The sequence below is a fragment of the Carcharodon carcharias genome, chromosome 4, assembly GCF_017639515.1.
Source record: "Carcharodon carcharias isolate sCarCar2 chromosome 4, sCarCar2.pri, whole genome shotgun sequence".
Classification (NCBI taxonomy): Eukaryota; Metazoa; Chordata; class Chondrichthyes; order Lamniformes; family Lamnidae; genus Carcharodon; species Carcharodon carcharias.
The window spans coordinates 72,693,344-72,718,384 of NC_054470.1; the positions used below are offsets into that span (position 1 = coordinate 72,693,344).

Consider the following 25,041-nt stretch of genomic DNA (forward strand, 5'->3'; position numbering starts at 1 on the left):
TTGTGGCATTATATCTTTTTAAAATGAAGTGCTTTTTCAAACCAAATCAATAAACACCCTCACAACTGCAACAGCTAGTACCGCACCTTGTGTTGTTGCTAGACTGTCACCATGTGGTTTATAGACTGTCACTGAGGCTGGTAGACTATCACTGTGTGGTTGGGTGACTGTCACTGACATTGGTAGAATGTCACAGTGAGGTTTGGCAAACTGTCATTGTATGGTTGGTAGACTATCACTGTATAGTTGGTGGACTGTTGGTAGGCTGGCTGATGAGCAATGGCAACAGCACTGATGGAGTGGCGTTCTGTTGAAGGGTCATGAGGACTCGAAACGTCAACTGTACTATTCTCCGCCGATGCTGCCAGACCTGCTGAGTTTTTCCAGGTAATTTTTATTTTTTATTTTTTGTTTTGGATTTCCAGCATCCGCAGTTTTTGTTTTTATCTCTGGAGTGGCAGTGTTGGGAGGATGAATGCTGTCATCCAGCAGGTTCATGCTCCAAGGAGTCAGTACCTTTCACAGGAGCAGTGCAACAGCAATCCCAGTAATGTAAGCGGTTTGGGTTGAGATGAGAAATGAAAAAGACAAGAAGTCACTAGGAAAATAGAGCAGCTTCAAGGAAAGAAGAACATAATAAATGAAAGGCTTAAGATTGAGTGGTGATCTTTACCTCACCATACACTTCCCTCTACCCTGACATTCTATTTATCAAAGTGAATATGGCAGTGGTGAGGCAAAAACCTTTTAAAACTTGCTTTGACCCCCTCACCAAAGAACCTCAACATGATTTTTCAGCAGGATATAAGTATCTCCAGCACTCTCACCCAAAACATAATTAGCATTTGTTGGAATATATTAACATAGGTCCTATGCTTCTTCCTGGCCAGATGTATGACTTCCTGTAAGTTTAGCTACTCTATTAGGAATTTCCTAACATTCTTCTCAAGCATTTTCTCCTGACTTTAGTTTTTTAAAAATGAGCTGTTACTTTCAATTTGACACATAAACCACTAGCTTGCTTATTTCATTTGAGAAGACTTGGATATACTTTGGGAAGTCTGCTGGGGGAGTACCACACTGGCCTGAAATTAGTTGCCTCTGAAACTATTGGTGTCTATTCTGAACTAGTAGACTCAGAGATTTTATACGAACATATTAATTTGCTGATACTGAACAGCAGGTTGCACGTCATGTGTATTGTGAGGTTTGCAAAAAGGATAAATGATAAAATACCCAGCTATTTATTAGAAGGCGGATTAATTTTATACTGAAAAATGATATCCCTTGGTCCAATGTCAAGAATATGCATTCTTACTCAAGACCATTGTAGAAACACACTCTGGGAAGCTTCCTAATTAAACAAAACAAACTTTATTTACACAAGAGCTTCTGTGGCTGCTTGTATCTAGTCAGCCCCTCATACAAACATTTTCTAGGGAACTTCTCCCCTAGAATTTATTTCTCCCGCGCCAGCTACACATTGGTTGAACAAATCACGAGACTCCTTCTCAGTATAACTGATCTTAAAGTGACAGTCAACACATCCACCTGAAAGAATATTGGGAACATTTTCAATAGTAACTTACAACAGGGAATTGGGTAAATTCTTGCAAAGGAAATATTTGCAGGACTATGGGGAAAGAACAGGGGCATGTTTCTGATGGACACTCCCTTCAAAGAGACATGATGGGCTTCAATGGTCTCACCATGTTGTATGATTTTATAATTGATCCATTGTGCTGCTATTCTTCCATGTCCCTGTTAACAAATGTGTGTGTGTGTGTGTGTGTGTGTATATTTTGTCCTGTTTGTTTGTTTAGTTCCTATAACCGTATTGGTCACATCAAATCCAAGCACTACAGCTGCACCAGACACTCCTATCACAGTTAGCTCAACTGACAAGCCTACAAGTAAGATATCTCTTTATGACTTATCATATTTCAGCAAGGCTAGCTGTTAAAAGGAACCAGCATTTATATAGCAGAATGTTGTGATGCACATCAAAGCTAATTAATTACTATGGAAGCTTAATCACTGCTATGCAAGAAAATGCTGCAGCCAATTTGCACAAGGTCCCACAAACAGCAATGAGTTAATGACTAGCTAAAAGGATGTAGGGACACTAGGCAGAATTGTCCAGTGGCGTGCGGGGGCAGGACCCACACGCCGACACGTAAAATGACGCGCGGTGACATCGGGCGAGCATCCCAATGTCACCACGCGCCATCGTGATATTTTGGCCAGCGGGCATGCGATGATCTCCGGTGCGTGCCCGCCATTAATTTACAGGCCACTTAAGGCCCTTGAGATGCCAATTGATGGCAATTTTTCGGCACCCATGCGATCTTCAGGTCGTCGCATGGGCGCATCTGGCAGGCGGGTAGGAGACATTTGTATAAACCTCATCCACAGGCAGGATAAGAGGGATCACTGAGGTTGCGAGTGTGCTCTGTCAAATATTTAATTTGCAAAATAACTGATACTTGTCTGTGTGAGCTGCAATACTTCAGAATGCATACCAGCTGCTTGGTCTGGACTCACAACCTTCAGGTCAGCACTCTGCAGTGAAGAATCATTTATGGGCCTGCATGTTTCAGGAAGCCTTCCCTTAGCCTAGGAATGGGAATTGAACTCTCCACTGGAGGCACCTCCTTTGAGGAGGAAGAGAGGGCTTGAAGGGGGAGAAGGCCAGAAGTCCACATTCAGCTACCATGGGAGCGAACTTTGGGAGGATAGATGCAGGCACAAGGTGTGCAGGGCCAAGAGGTAGCCCAAGGTGAAAGGGGCTGCAGAAGACACCACTATCCTGATGCCAGAGTATACAGGTGGCAAAGCAGCTACCTCAATATGTCTGAGGTGCAGTGGCGAAGGAGGCTCCGAATGTCAAGGGAGACAGTCAACGATATCTGTCAGATGATTGGGCCTGAGATTCCCCCCTAACTGTGTGGGTGGACACCCCATGCCAGCAGCTCTGAAGGTCACGGCTGCCCTCAATGTCTATGCCTCTGGCTCCTTCCAGGGCTCGGTGGGTGATCTTTGCGGTGTCTCCTAATCAGCTGTCCACACTTGTGTCAAGCAGGTTACAGATGCTCTGTTCAGGCATGCATTGACCTTCATCCACTACCGTTGGGACCAGGCAAGCCAGACACAGCGAGCCAGGGGCTTCACAGCGATTGCTGGCTTCCCCCGCGTCCAGGGTGCAATAGACTGCACACATTTGGCCACCAAGGGGCCAGCAGTTGAGCCCAGTGCCTCTGTCCTCAGGAAGGGCTTCCACTCCATGAACGTACAGATAGTGTGTGATCACAGGATGTTGATTCTACAAGTCTGTGCAAGGTGCCCAAGCAGCTCCCACGACGCCTACATCCTCAGACACTCCCAGGTTCCGGGTCTCTTCAGTGCTCCGGCCCGGCTAGGTGGATGGCTGCTGGGTGACAAGGGCTAACCACTCAGAAGGTGGCTCATGACGCCTCTCCGTCATCCAAGAACAGAAGCTGAGCAGCGGTACAATAGGAGCCACGCCTCCACTAGGGCTGTGGTGGAGAGAACCATCAGTCTTCTCAAAATGCGCTTCCGGTGCCTGACCGCTCAGGGGGTGCACTCCAGTACCCCCCAGATCATGTGTCATTGATAGTGGTTGCCTGCTACACTCTCCACAATCTTGCGCCGGAAAGGGGGGATGCTGTGGATGAATAAGATGTAGACGCAGTGGCTGCGGCTGCACACGATAAGTCTAGCAGTGAGTCGGAGGATGAGCACACACAGGAATATGTTGAGGGGGTAGATGCTGACCAGGGCATACTCCAGGGAGGCAGGGACACCTGGGAGGCTTTAATCCAGTGAACCTTTAGCTAGCGCACTACAGATGGAGCTCCAGGACAAGCCTGGGCTTCAGGCTCCATTCTCGATACCTGAGTGCAAAATCTGCCAGGTTAGGAACATTAACTAAGGGCCTAGTCAATAAAGGTCAATGTCCCACAAATCACTCGGAACATTATTGGTAACCATCCACCTGCAGAAGAAAAGCTCCCTCAGCCGTGGTGACATATCTGAATTTAATGGTGCAACAAAAGGAACTTAAGAGAACAAAATGACAAAGGTGATTAACATCACACCAACTCATAAAGTTCTCACTGCAGGCCAACACAAAAGCACCAGTGATAAAGCTGTGGTGTGCCTAAGGTGCCTTATGTTTACACTTTCGGTTGCTATGTCTTGGTGCTTCCCCCCAGCTGGGACTGGCATCTGAGACAGCCTGCTCACTGTGCTGTCCTATTGGCCTCGATGACCTTGGCGGATGTCCTCTGACCCGTGGAGCCTGTGCTGGTCCCGCCTGGGAGGGAGCGGCAAGTTCCACAGCTGACATCTCCCCAGTCACCGCAGTCGCGTCGGATGATACGGTCACTGGCAGAGGGGCGGAGGAGTTGTTGCCCTCATCCAGAGCACCCTGAGAGGAGCCCGCAGAGATGTCAGGCAGCTGCTGCGCCGATGTGAGTTTGCTTCGGGCCTCCTTGCTTACTGCGGATGGATGGGCACCGAGCTGGGAAACTTGGTGCCCAGGCCATCTCCCACACTGGCATTGACCAGCTGAGTTCAATGCCGATATGAGGGTTTGCAAGCCAGAGTGCGTCCCCAGGAAGCCCTGACTGGTCTCCTGAAGGAGCCTCTCCATGAGAGTCACCACTCTCTCCACGGAGGATGCATGGCGCTTGGCCATGAGGGTCATTGAATCGGCAATGGTCCATGTAGACTACTCCACCACGGACACCAAGCCAAGCATAGCCTCATATTTCTCCACCAGATGCTCCCACACACCCGGCTGCATTTCCTGCATTTGCTGTGTTGCGGACGACTCCAGAGGCACATCATCAGCCACCGACTGAGCATGTGCTTGGTCCCCTGCTGTCCTCTGACTACTGGGGCCATGGGCACTGTGTCTCCACCAGCTCCTCCAGCAACTGTGATGTGCCCTCACTGCTGTGCCCTGGGTCACTAGCTGATGTTTTAATTCTCACCAAGGTGCTAGTGTCTGTTCTGGTGCCTGCTTGCCAGAGATGGTGTGAAGCTGGCGAAGCTTCAGGGCCATCAGGTGTGGAGGGGGTCCCTGCTGCTCTTCTTCCTGGCCCTGCTCCACTGATGCTGAAAGGAAGAACAAGGACATTAGATCAGTTAACGTGGAGACAATGTCAATGTGTATCCCTGTCCCCCGGATCATTATGCACTCATCCTTCCATAAGCAATGGTCAAGCCATGTTGCAAACTTCAATCACTGAACATTCAGCACTGCCATGGCTGTTGGGAGAACAATGGTGACCTCACTGCTGGGCAAACATACCTGCCCGTGGCACCCCAGCTTCACCAACACTGGTGGACCTGGGCACATGGCGCCTCTCCAGATCTAGGGCCTCCTGCTCGAAGCGGCTGAGAATCACCAACTCAGTGGCATTATGTGCATTCTTCTCCTGAAAAGGCGAGAATATCATTGATTAGTGCTACATGTACCTGGATTCTCTTCGCGGATGGCCCACCTCAACTAGAGTGGGACATATCAGGGCTCCAGTGCCACCTCACTCTGCTGCTGCCGAATACTCACACAAAGGTGCCAGACCTGTCCCTCCATCCATCCCCGCTTGGACACATGCTGCCTACATCACATTTGGCACCACACGGTCTAACCTTCCATAGCAAGGAGGGAAAAGCACGTGGAGCACAGAGGGCAGCAGATCGATCGGTGCCGCCCAGCATGTCATCACCCTGACTTTGACATGTCCAGGAATTCCAGCACTGCGCCTAGGTGCAGCTCCTCCAGGTTGCCCCCAAAACAGTCATGTGGGTCTCAGTGTATTACATGCTGCGGGTGCAGAACCCATTTCATCACCACCTTCTCAGGATGACCCAGGCATGGGCAATATCTGCTGGCCCACCCAGTGAAGGACACATGCTGTCAATGATTCAATGCAGTTACTACATTCAGACTTGGGGGTGGTGGGGGGCCGCTGGGTGGAATGCCTACCTGCTGGGTTAAGTGACCAATGCCAACATGGTACTCACCCTTCCCAAGCGCAAGAGATCATTGAAGCGCTTACGGCACTGTGTCCATGTACGCCGCACCATGTCGCGGGAGCTCACCACCTCCGCCACCTCCTCCCAGGCACGTTTGGTTATGTGGGGGCGGGCCTCCTCCTTCCATCCTGGAGTACAAGGACCTCCCACTGTGCTGCCACCTCCTTGAGGAGGGCAGCAAGGCAATCGGCAGAAAAACAAGGGGCACAGTGCCCCCCTGCCCTAACCTCCTGCCTGGCCTGCTCATCAGCAGCTCTCTGGGGAGCCCTTCCACTGGCCATGATTCGCAGCCTTTGAAAGGCTGCAGCAGCTTTTTTAAACAGGCCGCCGGGTCGCCATTGGACTTGGCGATCATTGCATTCCCGCTGACCTCGGGAGCCACGATTCACACTGGGCGGGCCTTAATTGGCCCACCTGCTTAAAATAGCAGCACAGACTCGATCGTGGGCGGCGATTGGGTCTGCGCCCGCCCTCGCCCATTCCCGGTCCACCTGCCCGCCAGCCAGAAAATTCTGCCCACTAGACAGGGTGCAGAGAAGACTTACCATGATAATACCAGAAATGTATACATATCAGAAAAGAACGTACAGGCTGGGTCTCCTCTCTTGGGGAAAGAAGGCTGAGGGGTGACCTAATAGGAGGTTTTAAAATTATGAAAGGTTTTGATACAGTGGATATGAGGGAGAAGGGAATGAGTGATTACCATGGTAGATTTAGATGAGAAAGATGGGAGGAGGATCGATGGAGTATAAACACTGGCATGGACTGTTTGGGCCGAATGGTTTGTTTTTGTGCTGTATATACTACGTAATCTTAAGCTAACGTGTCTATGATAGTCAAGGGATGGGTGCTAGTCATGATTAAAGGAGAGCCATTCTGCCACATATCCCTGTTAACAGTTGTGTTTTTTTTACAGTGCCTTCAGCTGTTTCAACCACATTGGGCATGTCAAACACAAAGGCTACAATTGCCACTACAGACACCCCCACCACACTTCACTCAAGTGGGAAGTCTACAAGTAAGATAATGCTTCCTGAATTATGATAGTTCAGCTTTTCTTCAAATACTGCCTTGGGATTCAAACTTTCAAAGGGAATTTGATATATATTGGATATATATAATTCAACAGGAAAACCCTAAAGAAGAATTTGCAGAGTCATGTACATTTATAGAGCATCTTTCACAATCATAGAATGTCCCAAAGCGCTTTACAATCCATGAGCTAATTTTAAAATATTGTCACTGTGGTAATGTATGGCACGTGGCAACTAATTTACATGCAATGCGACACTGTCTAGATAAAGTGTTTTGGTAGTTATGATTGAGGGATCCTGGGATCCTGTCAGGATCCTGGGAATAACTAACTTCCTTTCTCTTCTATAAAATAGTGCCTGTTGTTTTTACATTTCTGTCACCACTGTATCTCCTGCCGCCTCACTAGAACAGGAACTCGGTGCCGCTGACATCATCACTGTGCGCTTGCAGAAGTCGGCACCCACTCCAGCGCGAGCTGCACGCACAGTGTCAGTGCCGCTGATGTTATCATGTGCGTCTGTTGAACATTTGCCACCCACTTGCTCGCATCGCTCCCGGCCCCGCTCAACCCTTCACGACCCGCTCCGCTCGCCCCTTCGCCCCCCCCGGCCCCGCTCGCCCCTTCGGTCCCGGCCCCGCTCAACCCTTCGCCCCCCCGGCTCCGCTCGCCCCTTCGCCCCCCTGCCCCGATCGCCCCTTCAATCCCAGCCCCACTCGCCCCTTCGCCCCCGGCACCGCTCGCCCCTTCGCCCCCGGCTCCACTCGCCCCTTCACTCCCGGCCCTGCTCGCCCCTTCACTCCCGGCCCTGCTCGCCCCTTCACTCCCGGCCTCGCTCGCCCCTTCACTCCTGGCCTCGCTCGCCCCTTTGTCCCGGCCTCGCTTGCCCCTTCGCCCCCGGCCCCGCTCGCCCCTTCGCCCCCGGCCCCACTCACCCCTTCGCCCCCGGCCCCGCTCGTCCCTTCGCCCCCGGCCCTGCTCGCCCCTTCGCCCCCAGCCCCGCTCGCCCCTTCGCTCCCGGCTGCGCTCACCCCTTCGCCCCTGGCTCCACTCGCCCCTTCACCCCTGGCCCTGCTCCGCTCACCTCTTCGCTCCCAGCCCCGCCCGCCCCATTGCTCCCAGCCCCGCTCGCCCCTTCGCTCCCGGCCGGGCTCGCCCCTTCGCCTCCGGCCCCGCTCGCCTCTTCGCTCCCTGCCCTGCTCGCCCCTTCGCCCCCGGCCCCGCTCGACCCTTCACCCCTGGCCTCGCTCGCCCCTTTGTCCCCGGCCCCGCTCGCCCCTTCGCTCCCGGCCCCGCTCGCCCCTTCACCCCTGGCCCCGCTCCTGGCCCTTTGCCTCCGGCCCCACTCGGCCTTTGCTCCCTTCCCTGCTCGCCCCTTCGCCCCCGGCCCCGCTCGCTAATGTTGGGACACTCAGCCAATGTCATCATGCGTCATTTTTCGCTTGTTTGGGTCAGGTGCGTGCCCGCCCAACGGGCGCAATATTCTGCCCCATATGTTAGTGACTATCCTAGCTACTTGTCTTGCAACCTTCCTCATCAACAGCCACTTGTTTCGAAGATAACATTTACTCAGGGTCATGGATCTTCATGTGATTGAACAGGCTGATTCTTGACCTGCAGATCTTTGGGCTTGAGGGGCAGGGCCTCCCATGATGTCGTGGGATCCAGAATGCAGGACCTGATTCCTTTGCTTTCCCCCTTTGCTGATGCCCCATCATTAAGGCATTGGGACTCAAAGCATGATGCAGCTTGATGGACAGGTTATCACTATTCTGAACGTTTGGTAACAAGCTCGTCCCAATCAGAAGGTCAATGGCACTGCAATTCATGCAGAGCTTCAGAGTGTCCTTGACGTGTTTTCTTTGTCCTCCCCTAGAACATTAGCCATTTTGGGGCTGAGAAAACAGGACCTGGTGAGGGACAGTTTTCAGCCATTAGAAGTTGATTTTGCTGGAGTTTTGTGTGAATGCTTGTGGACCTGCTTCAAGGACACCAGCATTTGTTCAACGATTCTCCCATTGGATCTGCAGGATGTTGTGGAGGCATTGCTGATGGAATTTCTCTAGCAAAATAATGTGTCACTGATACACAGGCCAGGCCTCACTGCAGTACAGGAGTGTGGTGACAACAGCAGCTCTGTACAATCAGACTTTTATTGACTTCCAGAGGTCTTTGCTATCAAACACTTGTTGCTGTAGTTTGTAGAAACCTGAACTGGTGCAGCTGATTCAATGTTGAATTCCTCATCAATGGTGGCTCTTTGAGAGGGGCAGCTGCCAAGCTGTGGGAAATGCTCAATATAATCCAGAGTATCTCCTTCAACATATTTGGGAGGTGGAATATTTGGCTGACCAGGTGTGGGTTGAGATATGAATTTTGTTTTGGCAACATTTAAGGACAGGCTGAGTTTTTTTGTATGCAGAATTGAAGAGGTCAAGTGTGGTTTGCAAGTCCAGCACAGAGTGGACAATGACACTACAGTCACCCCCAAACTGTATGTCTTTGGAAGTCAGTTTAGTCACTTTAGCGAGGCAACTGAGGTTAAAGAGTTTTCCATCTTGTATTTAATACTGACACTAGAGGACAGTCGATCCTTGATGAGGTGAATACAAGGAGATTGTAAATAGCATAGGGGCTATGACACAGCCCTGCTTGACTCCAGTCTGAATGTTGAGGACATATGTTCCATATCTCCCACTCAAGGCAGTTGCACTCATGTCATCATGAAGCAATCGCAGGATTGTGATTAAGTTTCTTGGATATCCAAATCTTTGAAACACAATCCACAGATCCTCATGATTTACAGTCAAATGCTTCGGTCAGGTCGATGAATGCAATAAAGAGTTCCTGGTGTTGTTCTCGACATTTTTCCTGAGTTTGTCTGGTGATAAAGACCACATTGGAGATTACTCTGGAAGGTCCATAGCCACACTGTCTCTGGGAGGATCTCCAGAGCCACAGGAAGTAGGTGATTTAGGAAAATGCATGTCAAGATTTTCCTTTCTATGGACAAGAGAAAATATCCTCAATTGTTTCCCTCATGATTTATCTCCCTTCTCAAAGATAGTAATAATGTCACATGTTTGAAGTCTTGGGGAGGGGATACAACTTCTACTGGAAAGGAAAAGTTGACAGAGACCCTTATGTTTATGGAATTGGTTTTCTCATCCATAATAGGATCTTGGCTGCACTGCCAGAACAGCCCAATTGTATAAATGAAAGACTCATGTCACTTCACCTACAGCTCAGTCATAACCAATATGTTACCGTCGTCAGGGCTTATGGCCTGATCCTTGACTCAAATGAAGATGTCAAGGACAAGTTCTATTCTGACTTTGATGAAGTGCATTCCAAAAGGACAAAAAACATCCTTCTGGTTGACTTTAATGCCAGGGTTGGTCATGACTATGATGTCTGGAGTGCAACAAATTGGGAGAAATGAATGGGAAAAGCCAATGCAAATGGCGTCCTCCTGCTGACAAAGTGTGTTCAGCATGCCTTTATTATAATAAACAACCTTTTTCCATCAGAAGGACATATGTAAAACCACATGGAGGCATCCTAGATCAAAGTAGTGGCACCTCCTGGATTATGTCAAAGATCCAAGTGATGTCTGTAGCACTCAATCCACGTGGGGATCGGATGCTTGCTGGACAGATCATTGACTTGTTTGATTGGTGATGAACATCCACCTTGTACCAAGGCATCACAAGTCTCAAAAGTGCAAGAGGAAGATCAAAACAGCCGAACCAAAGAGAGGAATTTAAAGTGCAACTTGCAACTAGTCTGGAAAATCATCATACATCCGACTCAATTCCTGAGCAGTGGGATCAAATAAAGTCAGCAGTACTAGACTCCTGTGTCCAGAGCATTAGGTTTGAGCATCATTGTCACCAGCACTGATGCAATGAAAATGATGCTTAAAAATGTGATCTCCTGGAACAAAAACAAGCAGTGTTCATTGCCTAGCAGAACAACACAAGATCGCAACTCAAGAAGGCACCATCCCAACAGCTCAAAGCTGATGCCCAAAGACAAATCCAGATGATAAAGGACATGTGGTGGGAAGTGAAAGCCCAGGAGGTCCAACAACATGCTGATCATCATGACATACAAAGCTTTTGTGAATCCATAGACTGAAGTCAAATGAACAAAATCCCATTAATTCACAGGACAGTAATGCTATCGGTCAATGCTGGAAAGACCATTTTGGACAACTCGTCAACTGTGAATCCACTGTGGCAAGTACCCTGTGGTAATACCCAGAGGTGAATCAGTATCGATGGGAGAGCTGCAACAAGCAATCAAATAGATAAAATACATCAAAGCCTGTGGCCCTTTTGTAACTTCAGCTGAGAGCTGCAAAGCTGGTGAACTTTTGCTCACACAATCAACTCTTGTAGACTGTATCAAGCATGCTACTGTCATTGAACTTTATTTTTACCTCAAAAAATTCAATCAAGCTTGCCAGACACAACCTTCTCTTAACAAACCCATGTTGGCTGTCCTTGATCAATCTGTGTTTCTAAATGAATATGTATTTTGTATAGTGTGCCTCAGAATTTTTTGCAATAATTTTCCCACCACTAATATTAGGCTGACTGGCCTGTAATTACTCAGTCTTTACTTCCTCACTTGATAAACAACATTACAAATGCTAGCAGTCCTCCAGTTTTCTTCATGACATGTGTAACCATGGACTATTGGATAATGATAGTCAGAACATTAATTATTTCCACCCTTGCTTCTTATAACAGCTTTGAATGCATTCTATCTGGACCTGGCGATTAGAGATACTTAACTCCTTAATATTTCCTCCTTCACTATGTTTATTCTATCCAATATTGCACGCTCCTGCTTAACTACAGTCTCTGCAATGGTCCCTTCTGTTTTGAAGGCAGACACAAGGTATTCATTAAGAAGCATGTCCATGTCTTTGGCCTCCACACACAAGTTAGCTTCTTGGATTGGAGAGTGTCATAGAGTTATACAGCACAGAAACAGGCCCTTCAGCCCTTCATGTCCATGCCAGCCATCAAGCAGCTATCTATTCTAATCCCATTTTCCAGCACTTGGCCCGACGCCCCGTATGCTATGGCGTTTCAAGTGCTTGTCTAAATACGTCTTAAATGTTGTGAGGGTTCCTGCCTCTACGCCCTGTCTTCACTCCCCTAATTACTTTTTTAAATGCCCCCCCTTCAATTTCTATTCTCCTCTAAGTCTTCTGTTTTCAGCTGTCTGTATCTGCCATTAGCCTCCTTTTTTCTCCTTATCCAATCCTCTATATCCCTTGAATCCAGGGTTCCCTGGAATTGTTAGTCCTACCCTTCACCTTTACAGGAACCTGTTGGTCCTGTACTCTCACCATTTCCTTTTTGAATGACTCTCACTGGTCTGATGTAGACTTTCCTACAAGTAGCTGCTCCCAGTCCACTTTGGTCAGATCTGACCTTATCACATTGAAATCGGCCTTCCCCCAATTCAGGACCTTTATTTCTGGTCCATCTTTGTCGAAGGGTCATGAGGACTCGAAACGTCAACTCTTTTCTTCTCCGCCGATGCTGCCAGACCTGCTGAGTTTTTCCAGGTAATTCTGTTTTTGTTTTTTTTTCTTTTCCATAACTGCCTTATATCTTACAGGGTTATGGTCACTATCCCCGAAATGCTCCCCCATTGACACCTTGCCCAGCTTCATTCCCTAAGATTAAGTCCAGTGCTACTTCTTCTCTTGTAGGACTTTCTATGTGCTGGCTCAGAAAGCTCTCCTGGATGCACTTTAAGAATCTTGCCCCCTCTAAGCCTTTCACACTAAGACTATCTCAGTTAATACTGGGGAATTTGAAATCTGCTACTATTCTTTCCCTATTATTTTTACATTTCTCTGAGATTTCCCTACATATCTGCTCCTCTAACTCCCCCTGACTGTTTGGAAGCCTATAGTACACTCCCAGCAAAGTGATTGCCCGCTTTTTGTTTTTAAGTTCTACCCATATGGCCTCATTTGAGAAACCTTCTAAGATACCATCCCTCCTTACTGCAGTAATTGACTTCTTGATCAATAGTGTAATGCCACCTTCTCTTTTACACCCCACCCCCCACCCCCATCACGCCTGAAGAGTCTATACCCTGGAATATTGAGTCCTGACCTTCCCTCAACCATGTCTCTATGATAGCAACAATATCATGTACCCATGTGTTAATCAATGCCCTTAATTCATCTGCCTTACTTGTAAGATTCCTTGCGTTAAAATAGAAGCAATCCAGCCTTGCATTATTCCATTGTGCCTTGACTGGTCTATATTTGCTCTGCCTTCTAGACTGACTTAGTTTCTCTTATATATTTGGCTGTGCCTTACCCCCTACTGTACCTCCACTCTGTACTCCTTTCCCCCAGCCAAATTAGTTTAAACCCCGCCCCAAACAACACTTGCAAACCTCCTCACAAGGATGTTGGTCCCGTTCTGGTTCAGGTGCAGCCTGTCCAACTTGTACAGGCCCCACCTTCACCAGAAACAGACCCAGTGATCCAGGAAACTAAAGCCCTCCCTCCTGCATCATCTCTTCAGCCATGCATTCATCCTCTCTATCCTCCTATTCCTATACTCACCAGCACCTGTCACAGGGAGTAATCCAGAGATTATAACCTTTGAGGTGCTGCTTTTTAATTTGCTTCCTAGATCCCTAAGTTCTTGTTGCAGGACCTCATCCGTCTTTCTACCTACGTTGTTGATACCAATGTGAACTACGACCTCTGACTGTTCGCCCTCCACTTGTGACATCCTTGACCCTGGCACCAGGGAGGCAACACACAGTCCTGGAGTCACATCTACCGCTGCAGAAGCACTTTTCTGCATCCCTCATTATTGAGTCTCCTACCACTATTGCTCTTACACTCTTACTCCAACTCCCTTGTCCAGCTGAGCCACCCACAGTGCTGTGAACTTGGCTCTGGCTGCAGTCTCTAGAGGAACCTTCACCCTCCAACACAAAAAAATAGTTCTCGAGTGAGATGCACTCTGGGCCTTTCCTAGCTACCTGCCTGCCTCCCTTCTTCTGACTGGTGGTCACCCATTCCCTCTCTGACTGCCCTTCCTTAAGCTGCGAAGTGACCAAATCTAAGAACGTGCTATCCACGTAACCTTCAGCCTTGCAGATGCACCACTGTGTCTCCAGCTGAGGCTCAAGCCACAAAACCAGTTGCTCAAGCTGGTCAAACCAGTGGCACTTCCTGCACATGTGGTCATCCAGACTACAAGGTGTGTCTAAAAATTTCCACATGCTGCAGGCCCTACAACACACAGGGCTGAGCTCTCTTGCCATACTTTTTGTTTGTTTTTAATTAAAAGACTATTTCCTTAAATTTAAGCCAGGTAGAAAACTATTTTGTTTTTCTTAAAAAAAACAAATACTGAAACTCTTGCCTTCTGTAATGTTGTGTTAAAGTGAAAAAAAAACACTTGCCCACTACCTACCGATTAGCTCTTTCCCTTGTCCTGACGTCACTCCTTTAGAATTCCAGTGCTGCCAAGTGTCTGGGTGAGAACTGGTGCCCTCACAAGTAAACTCCGCTCTGCTCTTTATACAGCCGCTCCGCTCCATCACAAATAAACTCTGCTCCATTCTTTATACAGCCACTCAGCTCCCTCACAGGTAAACTCCCGCTCTTTATACAGCCGCTCCACTAGCCTCTAGGTGCTGCTGACTGCCTAACTCGGGGTCCTCCTGTTGCACTCTCCTCTAATGTGGATCGCACATTATCCATGGTAGGTGTGGACTTGATTGGCCAATTGTTCTTATTTCCCTGTTTTCAACAGTTTGGAACTCATTGCATACTTGATGATGTCACAACTATGTGAGGAGGGGTGAACTGACCCTTCTCTTTTCCCATTCCCCGGTTGGTTCGCACAGAGGATTGAATTTGAAAAGTATGTGATATTGCCAATTCAGTGTATGTACTTAACTGTCTATGCTTATCACAAAGAATTCAATCAGACAGGCTTTCCTGAGTTTAAACACATAAGGTGTTAGTTTTTTATTGTGTTAAAAACCCAGCCAGGTAAAGATATTAAAAATATTAAAAATGGTAAACACACATCCTGACTATTGTAACTCACACACACACAAGCATGCAAAACCACAATTCCAAAATAGAGGAGGTAAACCTTTGGCCAAATTGAGATTCAACAATAAAAGACAAAGATATAAAGAGTTCACTGATTGAATTCTTCACTGTTGTTTGTGGTTGAGGCAGTTCTTAAAGTGGTAGGCCTTATTTTTTTCCTGGAAACACTGGATTGTAATTTGATGTCTCCTTTACTGTTTGCTGTCCATAGTACAATATAAACAGGCACGGTCCAGCTCAGTCAAAAGAGAGAGTGAGGCAAACAGCTTTTGCTGCCTTCAGACTTTCCTTCTCTAGACTGCCCTTAGTAAGCAGGATTTAGTAATAAAAGACATCTCAAAATGGTGATCCCAATCACATGACTGCTGTCTCATTAACGATTAAGTATTCCTCAGAAGGTAATTGATTAGCTAATATCTGGACAGACCTTGGCTATTGTGTTATGGCCCAAGTGATTCATTTTGAATGTACATGCCATCACCTCTGATGACTCATTCTTCTATCTGATAATCTAGGATGGACATATCAATTCCTCAAAGGTAGCCATTGACTCTGCAGGCTCACTGTCTCACCTGACAGAATGGAATGTGGATTATATTGTGATGAAAAGGGTGACAGCAATTTTAAATTTCAGTCCATCTTTGAAGTAATCCTTGACATCACCAGGTGTGAAATTCCACAGGAGGGCTGCTTGGATATGTCCTAGTTGTAATCCACATTGGAAACTTCCAGAAATTTGACCAACTTGCTGTTGCAGACATGTCACGAGACCTGTGGCAGCCATCTTAAGTCAATGTCTTTGTTTTAACAGTTGAAACTTTTTTTAAAAGTTTCATATGTGAGTCCAACAGATGAAATTGAAATTTAATGTTTGGCATGAACACATTTCCATAACAATGACAAGAACCTTTGGTAAACCTTTAGATAAAATAAAAAAGGTGGGGCAGGGCAAGATGTTCAACCATCTTTTGGGCCTCCTGATGACACGTTCTCAGATCTTGAGGACAAGGTAGATTAAATAATTGCAGGAGGTGGATGCACAAGTGGGGATCCTTCCTACTTTGTTGCTGGAAAGCTGGAGCAGCTGAAAATAATTGGCCCCTCCGGCATCATTACCTTTTAGACCCTCACTATTGGGTCTTTCAGGAGACTCAATACAGAAGTCACCCATCCCTCAGCTGACAGGGGATCAGCTAGGCCTTTCTGAAGTGAGCTGCACAAAATCCCTAAGGCAACCTGAAATGATTCCAAAACTCCCCATCAATGTAAGGGAGGCAGATCTAATAATTGCCTGTCAACCTTGCACTAAGAGCACAACTAGAAGAGGACTCCCCTCATCACCAGAATTGCTGCACAATTCCAGCAGCAACCTGTAGTGATTGAAGGTATAGCCTTTCCTACTGCCTATTAGGGGTCACGTGATTGTTCTTGTCCTTTTTGGGCATGATTAATTATTATAGCCTCTTCTTGCCAAACTTGTCAACAGTGTTAGCACCTTTACACTTACTATTGAAGAAGAATCATCATTGGTCATGGAATTTGCAGCAGGAAACCTTTGTGAAAGTTAAGAAGCTATTACATTCATCATAAACAATTACCTGGAAAAACTCAGCAGGTCTGGCAGCATCGGCGGAGAAGAAAAGAGTTGACGTTTCGAGTCCTCATGACCCTTCGACAGAACTTGAGTTCGAGTCCAGGAAAGAGCTGAAATATAAGCTGGTTTAAGGTGTGTGTGTGGGGGGCGGAGAGATAGAGAGACAGAGAGGTGGAGGGGGGGGTGTGGTTGTAGGGACAAACAAGCAGTGATAGAAGCAGATCATCAAAAGATGTCAACGACAATAGTACAATAGAACACATAGGTGTTAAAGTGAAAGTTGGTGATATTATCTAAACGAATGTGCTAATTAAGAATTGATGGTAGGGCACTCAAGGTATAGCTCTAGTGGGGTTTTTTTTTATAATGGAAATAGGTGGGAAAAGGAAAATCTTTATAATTTATTGGAAAAAAAAAAGGAAGGGGGAAACAGAAAGGGGGTGGGGATGGGGGAGGGAGCTCACGACCTAAAGTTGTTGAATTCAATATTCAGTCCGGAAGGCTGTAAAGTCCCTAGTCGGAAGATGAGGTGTTGTTCCTCCAGTTTGCGTTGGGCTTCACTGGAACAATGCAGCAAGCCAAGGACAGATATGTGGGCAAGAGAGCAGGGTGGAGTGTTAAAATGGCAAGCGACAGGGAGGTTTGGGTCATTCTTGCGGACAGACCGCAGGTGTTCTGCAAAGCGGTCGCCCTGTTTACGTTTGGTCTCTCCAGTGTAGAGGAGACCACACTGGGAGCAACGAATGCAGTAGACTAAGTTGGGGGAAATGCAAGTGAAATGCTGCTTCACTTGAAAGGAGTGTTTGGGTCCTTGGACGGTGAGGAGAGAGGACGTGAAGGGGCAGGTGTTACATCTTTTGCGTGGGCATGGGGTTGTGCCATAGGAGGGGGTTGAGGAGCAGGGTGTGATGGAGGAGTGGACCAGGGTGTCCCGGAGGGAGTGATCCCTACGGAATGCCAATAAGGGGGGTGAAGGGAAGATGTGTTTGGTGGTGGCATCATGCTGGAGTTGGCGGAAATGGCGGAGGATGATCCTTTGAATGCGGAGGCTGGTGGGGTGATAAGTGAGGACAAGGGGGACCCTATCATGTTTCTGGGAGGGAGGAGAAGGCATGAGGGCGGATGCGCGGGAGATGGGCCGGACACGGTTGAGGGCCCTGTCAACGACCGTGGGTGGAAAACCTCGGTTAAGGAAGAAGGAGGACATGTCAGAGGAACTGTTTTTGAAGGTAGCATCATCGGAACAGATGCGACGGAGGCGAAGGAACTGAGAGAATGGGATGGAGTCCTTACAGGAAGCGGGGTGTGAGGAGCTGTAGTCGAGATAGCTGTGGGAGTCGGTGGGTTTGTAATGGATATTGGTGGACAGTCTATCACCAGAGACTGAGACAGAGAGGTCAAGGAAGGGAAGGGAAGTGTCAGAGATGGACCACGTGAAAATGATGGAGGGGTGGAGATTGGAAGCAAAATTAATAAATTTTTCCAAGTCCTGACGAGAGCATGAAGCGGCACCGAAGTAATCATCGATGTACCGGAGAAAGAGTTGTGGAAGGGGGCCGGAGTAGGACTGCAACAAGGAATGTTCCACATACCATCATGTCTACTACTACACTCTGACCCATCAAAAGAATTAATATTAACCTGTGATGTGTCTCATTATGATGTGGGGACTGCATTATCACACAGGATGGTAGATGGTTCCGAAAGGCCAATCGAACCCTCTCTGCAGCCGAGAAGGTTATTCACAACTTAAAAAGGAAGGTTTATCAGTGATATTTGGAGTGAAGAAATTCCATCAGTATCTGCATAGACGACATTTCAACATTAGTGGGTTTACTCAATGAGGATAAAGCTATTCCGCCAATAGCCTCAGCAAGAATTTAACTTTGGGATTTGATATTATCTGCATGATTGTTCTTGACTAATGAGTCTTAAGTGTGGGTAATCTGAGGGGTGGAGCTTTCTGGTCGTGGACCTGGTTCAAGAATGTAGCTTCTAAAAGAGCATTGTAATAAAATTCTGTTTCAAGTAGAAACCTGTCCAGTACATCAAGTCATTACATGCTCAGAATTCCCAGGCTGCAGCTCCAGTACCAGGCAATACCTAAGAAATATGGAGGGGATGGGTGAGTGCAGTTGGTGTTTGGAGAGGTACGGAAGGGAATAATTCCCTCTGCTATTTGCACCAAAATCAAATTTGCGTATATAAAGATTACATTCACAATTTCATCTTGTTCTGCTTAATGTTTCTTCAAAGCTGTCAAGTCATTGCTCCAATTTTAATTTGATTCAAAATAGCTATAAATATGATGCAAGCCAACAGTAGTCATTCATATACATCAAATTTGCAATTTTATTTATTAACTGATATAATTGTATATGTTTCATTACAGCTGCTGCAGGTTTCTGATGGCACAGAGTGCTGCAGATGTTTCAAGTATCTGAATCTCAATTTCATATTAATGCCTTGAAATCACTTGTATGAGTTTTATTATATGTTGCGGTTTGTAGTGTGAAACTCATGGGGCAGGAAGTTCCCATCGGTGAGCGGGGGGGGACGGAGCCCGCTTGCTGATGCATAAAATGATGCGCAGTGACATCGGGCGGAACTCCCAATGTCACCGCACCCCATTTAAATTTTCCAGTAGGTAGGGATGCAGCAAAATCAGCTGTGCGCCCGCTGACCTGTCAATGGCCAATTGAGACCATTGACAGTGTAATTAAAGTAATTAGTGGACCTGCCGGTCCAACCTCAAGGTTGGCGGGCAGGCCAGGAGCCCCTGCGGGAAGTAGAAAAAACATGAAACCTCATCCACGGGCGGGATGAGGTTTCATGTAGGTTTTTAAAAAATTTTAATAAAGTTTTTGTAAAAATTATGGACATGTCCCAACTCATGTGACAGTATCACATGAGGGGACACGTTAGGGAAATTTTATTATTCTATTTTTAGCTTTTTTACATTTAGAGCCGATCTCCCCGAGGCAGCACTTAGCATCAGGGAGATGAGTGCGCTCTTTCATGAACATGCGCAGAAGAGCGCACTCTCGATTTTGGGGTTCCCCCCCAACCCCCGCCCACACAGGGAGTGCATAGCGCTTCTGTGCAGACATTATGCTGGGCGGGCCTTAACTGGCCTGCCCACGTAAAATGGCACCATGCCCCCAATCAGGGTTGCCAATCGGAAGCGCACCTGTGTGCGCCCGCCCTTCAACTTCGCCCTCAACGGGGGAAATCCTGCCCATGGACCGGCTTATTGGTGTTTTAGGTTGTTTTTGGATTGACCAATGAGAATTCTAACCTATCTCAATGATTACAGCCATATTAAATGATTAAGTATTGTGATACATTCACTGCAAATTATTGGGAGACAATTAACAACTGATTGCTGATTAAACACAATGGATAGACAATCATATGGAATGCACTGCCTAAAAGGGCAATGGCTGTCTATTCAATAGTAATTTTTAAAAGGGAATTGGATATATAATTAATAAGGCACGATTTGTAGGGCTATGGGGAAAGAACAGATTAGCCTTAATTGCATGGTTCTTTCAAAGAGCTAGCACAAATGCAATGGATCAAATAGTCTTCTTCTGTGCTGTCAGATTCTACCATTTTACGTGAGTTAATTTGTTATTTCTCTTTGAAATTGCATCTTTCCAGATGCAAATTTTGCTTGCAAACAAGATGTGTTTTTAGATGTATTATGATTCACCTTTAGTCAGCATAAGGTAGAAAGTTTTGATATTAAACAAACCTGGATCACCTCTATACTGATGTTTACCCAATGTTTGAAACAGAACCATGCTGAGGACATCACCCGTAGAGAATGGCATAATATGAAAGACCAACACAACAAGTTCAAGAGTTGGTTTTAAGATGATTGAACTACAAAATTTCAGTTATAACTGGCAAATGCAAATGAAATTATATAAATGGAGCTTATTTTCCTGCTGTGTTTGTTGCTGTGTGTTTTTGGTGCAGCTTCATAAACAGTTTCTAAAGTATTTCTCCTTTTCTTAGATGCTGTTACAACACTCACCAATGGAATCACAACTTCTGCATCCAAAAGTACCAGCTCAAGCCCAAGTAAATTATCCTTTACTGCACATTTATTTTCATTGACAATTTTGAATCATTTCCACAGATGTTATCCAGAGTGAGTTTTGTTAATGTGATGGCTAGAGAAAACTCTTGCAAGAGTTAAATTCACACTTTGTTAACACCTTCATATTTTCCACCCAAGTACCATATGCCTCTCAATTTTCACCCCATTCATTACCTCTACCATCTCTGCTGCTACCCATGTATTGGCAGATCCCTCTTCCTTAGTGAACACCAATACGAAGTACTCATTAAATGTTTTAGCCTTGTCCTGCGTCCCTAAGCATATATGACCCTCTTTAGTCCACTCCACTTCTTACTACCCACTTACTATTTATATGCTAGTAGATGATTTTGGCCTTCCCTTTTTCTGTTGACTGCCATTCTATTCACATATTCTCTCTTTGCCAGTCTTATCTTCCTCCTTACTTTCCCTCTCAACCTATTGTATTTGACCTGGTTCTCATTGGAATTCACCAAGGCTCCTTTGAAGCACCTTCTAAACCCATGACCACTACCATGTAGAAGGACAAGGGCAGCAGATATTTTGGAACACCACCACCTGGAGATTCCCCTCCAAGTAACTCACCATCCTGACTTGGAAATATATCGCCGTTCCTTCACTGTCACTGGGTCAAAATCCTGGAACTCCCTTCCTAACAGCACTGTGGGGGCACCTACACCACATGGACTGTAGCGGTTCAAGAAGGCAGATCACCACCACCTTCTCAAGGGCAACTAGGAATGGGCAATAAATGCTGGCCCAGCCAGTGACACCCACATCCTGTGATTGAATAAAAAAAAGTCTATTTTCTAAGAGAAATAGGAATGGTAGTCATGGAAAGCAGGTAAAATCAGAACAGGTGTTACAACAAAAAAGCTTCCAATTCACTCCTCTTGTAATTGGCTTCATCCAATTAAGATTATACATTTACTTTTCTTTTCTCACATCCTTTTCCTTTCATCCTTCAATGTCAGTTTGTTTTTCTGTTATTTATAATTCATACCAGGAAAAGTGTGTTCTGCCTAAAGGTGCTCTGCTGGAATTTAACAGTGGGTTACTCAGTCTGGGACATCAGAGGAACCAGCACAGAGAAATAGCACGAGTGGCAAAAATTAGCCAATTACACCATTTCTCCAAAGTTTCCACTGATACGCCTAAGCTATGATGGGAGATCGGGAGGGTCCCATGGAAATTCTCTCCCACTGTGTAAAATAACTAGAGCCTGACCTCCATCTCTTCAGAATTGTAATGCAACACTGTCTTAGTTGTGATCATTTCAGACTATGAATTTTAAAAAAAGAGTGCACAGCTTATTTCATGCTGCTGAAAGTGGTGCGATCAGTTAGGGTGGAATCTTCACCTCTATCTGTAATAAAAGAAAGACTTGTATTCATGTGGACTTTCATGACCTCAGGAAGCCCTAAGTACTTCAGAAATAATTAATTACTTTTACAATGTGGACACTGTTAGAACATATGGAATGTGGTAGCTAATTTGTACTCAATTTTGTTAAAAAGCTTTGAACAGGGGAATAACCCTCTTTTTACCAAGACCTGCTCATCCCAGTTTTCTTCTCCCTTCTCCTGAACCACCTGAAATCCACCAGGTTATAGTTTCAAAGCTCCTCTCTGGAATCTGAGTGATTTGTCTGTGAACCCAAACAAGGAGTTTCATCGTGGAGCACATCTCAATCAATCATTTTTGGCCCCATCCAATGCCCACACAAGCACAATCCCCAACAGGAACAAACTCTTGCATCCTGACTGCTGTCTAACCACGATCAATAATTCAACGCTCATCGAGGACCTATCTTGTATTACAGATGTGCAGTTTTATAAGATTGTTATATTTTGGCATTGTGTCTTTAATTTAGAGTAAAATGGAGGAATGAACAGGGGAATAACCCTCTTTTTACCAAGACCTGCTCATCCCAGTTTTCTTCTCCCTTCTCCTGAACCACCTGAAATCCACCAGGTTATAGTTTCAAAGTTCCTCTCTGGAATCTGAGTGATTTGTCTGTGAACCCAAACAAGGAGTTTCATGGTGGAGCACATCTCCATTCTGAAGTCTACCTGACAACAAGTTGTTTTTCTGGCAAGAAGGTGCAAGGTATTCACTCTTGTAGACAAAAGTGAAAGAAGCTGTGATGAAAAGGGATAGACTGTTAATCTTCAAAATCCCGGGAAGATGTTGAGAACATCAGGTTGTAAACAGTTATGCTTTAAACCATCCATTTAATTCCAACGTAGGGTCTCAAGAATAGTTAATCAGCATTTTTAGCTGTATGCAGTGTGATTCATGTTGCCATGGAGATGGCCTTTGAGAGGGGGAGATCAGGTTGCAAGTTTTTCGAAAACGCATATCACTGAGCCTCACAGTTTAGTCTGCCAGGATCCGGGAGAGACAGAGCAGCTAGAAGCAGAAAGTCTCTATGATTCCTTATGCAGGAATGCGGGTGGGAACTTGCACTTATGTTGAAAAGAGCAAATTCATAAGGATTTAAAGCAAGACTGGAAGATTTGGCTAGCTTTAGCTAGTAGGAGAATGTCCAGAGAAACCATCACCATGAAGGACAGTTCTGGGGTTAAAAGTTATGAGGGTGGGAAAGGAAAAGAATGGAAGTAAACCCTTGGGAGCTAAGAATCACTTGGGACTGGGTCCGGGAAGTTTGAGTGTCTACTTAAGGGACAGGGTGACAGGCATGAGATTTTCGATTGTGGGAAAACTTAAAGGGAAAAGTTATTTTCTGCTGATTATCTCGTAGGCAACTTATGCTTTAATGTTTAGCTGATGTTGCTTTTAATTTTATTTGTTACAGAATGTCTTAAAACTTAAATATCTCGTTGTGCAGTTCCTTTTTATTGACCACAGGGAATTTGGATTCCTTTCTATAAGTTATCAGTCTCTATGGATATTGTGATACTTGTTAATTTAGCCTTGCTCCATTCATATGTAGAACTTTAAGCTATGTGTTCTTAAAGTAGATGGGGAATAGTCCAATTTATTTTTCCCTTTGAATAATTGTTTTGAAATCAGAGTACCAGACTTTAAACATATCTGTATTTTATACAGCTTGTGGCTCCAGACCTGCAATCTCCAGTAGGATTGTCGGTGGCACAAACTCGATGAATGGTGAATGGCCTTGGCAGGTTAGCCTCCAGATCAGATCACACGTCTGTGGTGCTTCCATCATCTCTGACAGGTGGCTCGTCTCTGCAGCTCACTGCTTTGTGGGGTACATACATTATTGATGCTTCATTTGTGTGGTATATTAGAACAAATGAAACATGAAATTCTATAAATAGAACTTTAGTATTTTTTGGTGTACTTTGGACTTCCAAAAAGTACTTGACTGCAGGTTAAGTTTTAAGGTTTGGGTATTGAAGGTAACAAAAGGGGGAATGGACACAGTAAATTGACTGAAGGATTAAAAGTGGTGTATACTTGTCAGAAGAGTCATGAGGGAGTGAGAATAAAGGGGTGAGTTGGGTACTGCAGGGACTAGTCTTGAGATGCCCACTGTTTGAAATTGGTATTAACTGCTTGGATTCTGAAACTCAGATAAATTGGCCACATTTATAAACAATACTAAATTCAGAGGTAATTGAGTCTTGAGAGGCTACTTAGGTACTAGAAATTGAATTACACAAAATACATAAATGACATAACAATGCTTACTTAAATTTAAGTGTAATGTACAAGGGAATACATAGCATATGTACTCCATTGCAAAATATTGATGAGGCTTGGAATGAGCTGAAAATATTCCTATGGAGTTTTGGTAGACTTAATGTTAAACTGTCCAAAATTTAGGACTGACGTCAGGAAGTCCTTCATACAGAGAGTGATGAATACATGGAACAAACTTTCAAATAAGGCAGGGGAGGTGGATCACTCGAGAACCTATTAGATGCTATGAGGGGGGACCCTAGGGTTGTTTTTGATGGTTGAATTAAAGGGACCACATTGCTTTCCTCATTCCTGTCAATCCTAGATAATCTTTTAACCAAAACCATGCAATAATTTTGTGGAATGGGAACTCCTCTTATTCATTCATTTTCTTAAACCATCCATTGATTTGTTATTTCATGAGCAGACTATTAGTCAATATCAGGCAA

General features: G+C 45.7%; 1 protein-coding gene across 1 annotated transcript in view; it reads left to right on the forward strand.

Annotated features, from left to right (window-relative positions):
* LOC121276759 (transmembrane protease serine 9-like) overlaps positions 1–25,041 on the forward strand; it is a 151,782-nt gene that overhangs the window by 96,896 nt on the left and 29,845 nt on the right. The window contains exons 16-18 of the mRNA XM_041185305.1: positions 6,983–7,084; positions 20,839–20,904; positions 23,996–24,158. Coding sequence (XP_041041239.1) covers positions 6,983–7,084; positions 20,839–20,904; positions 23,996–24,158 — 331 coding nt within the window. The remainder of the gene's footprint in view (positions 1–6,982; positions 7,085–20,838; positions 20,905–23,995; positions 24,159–25,041) is intronic.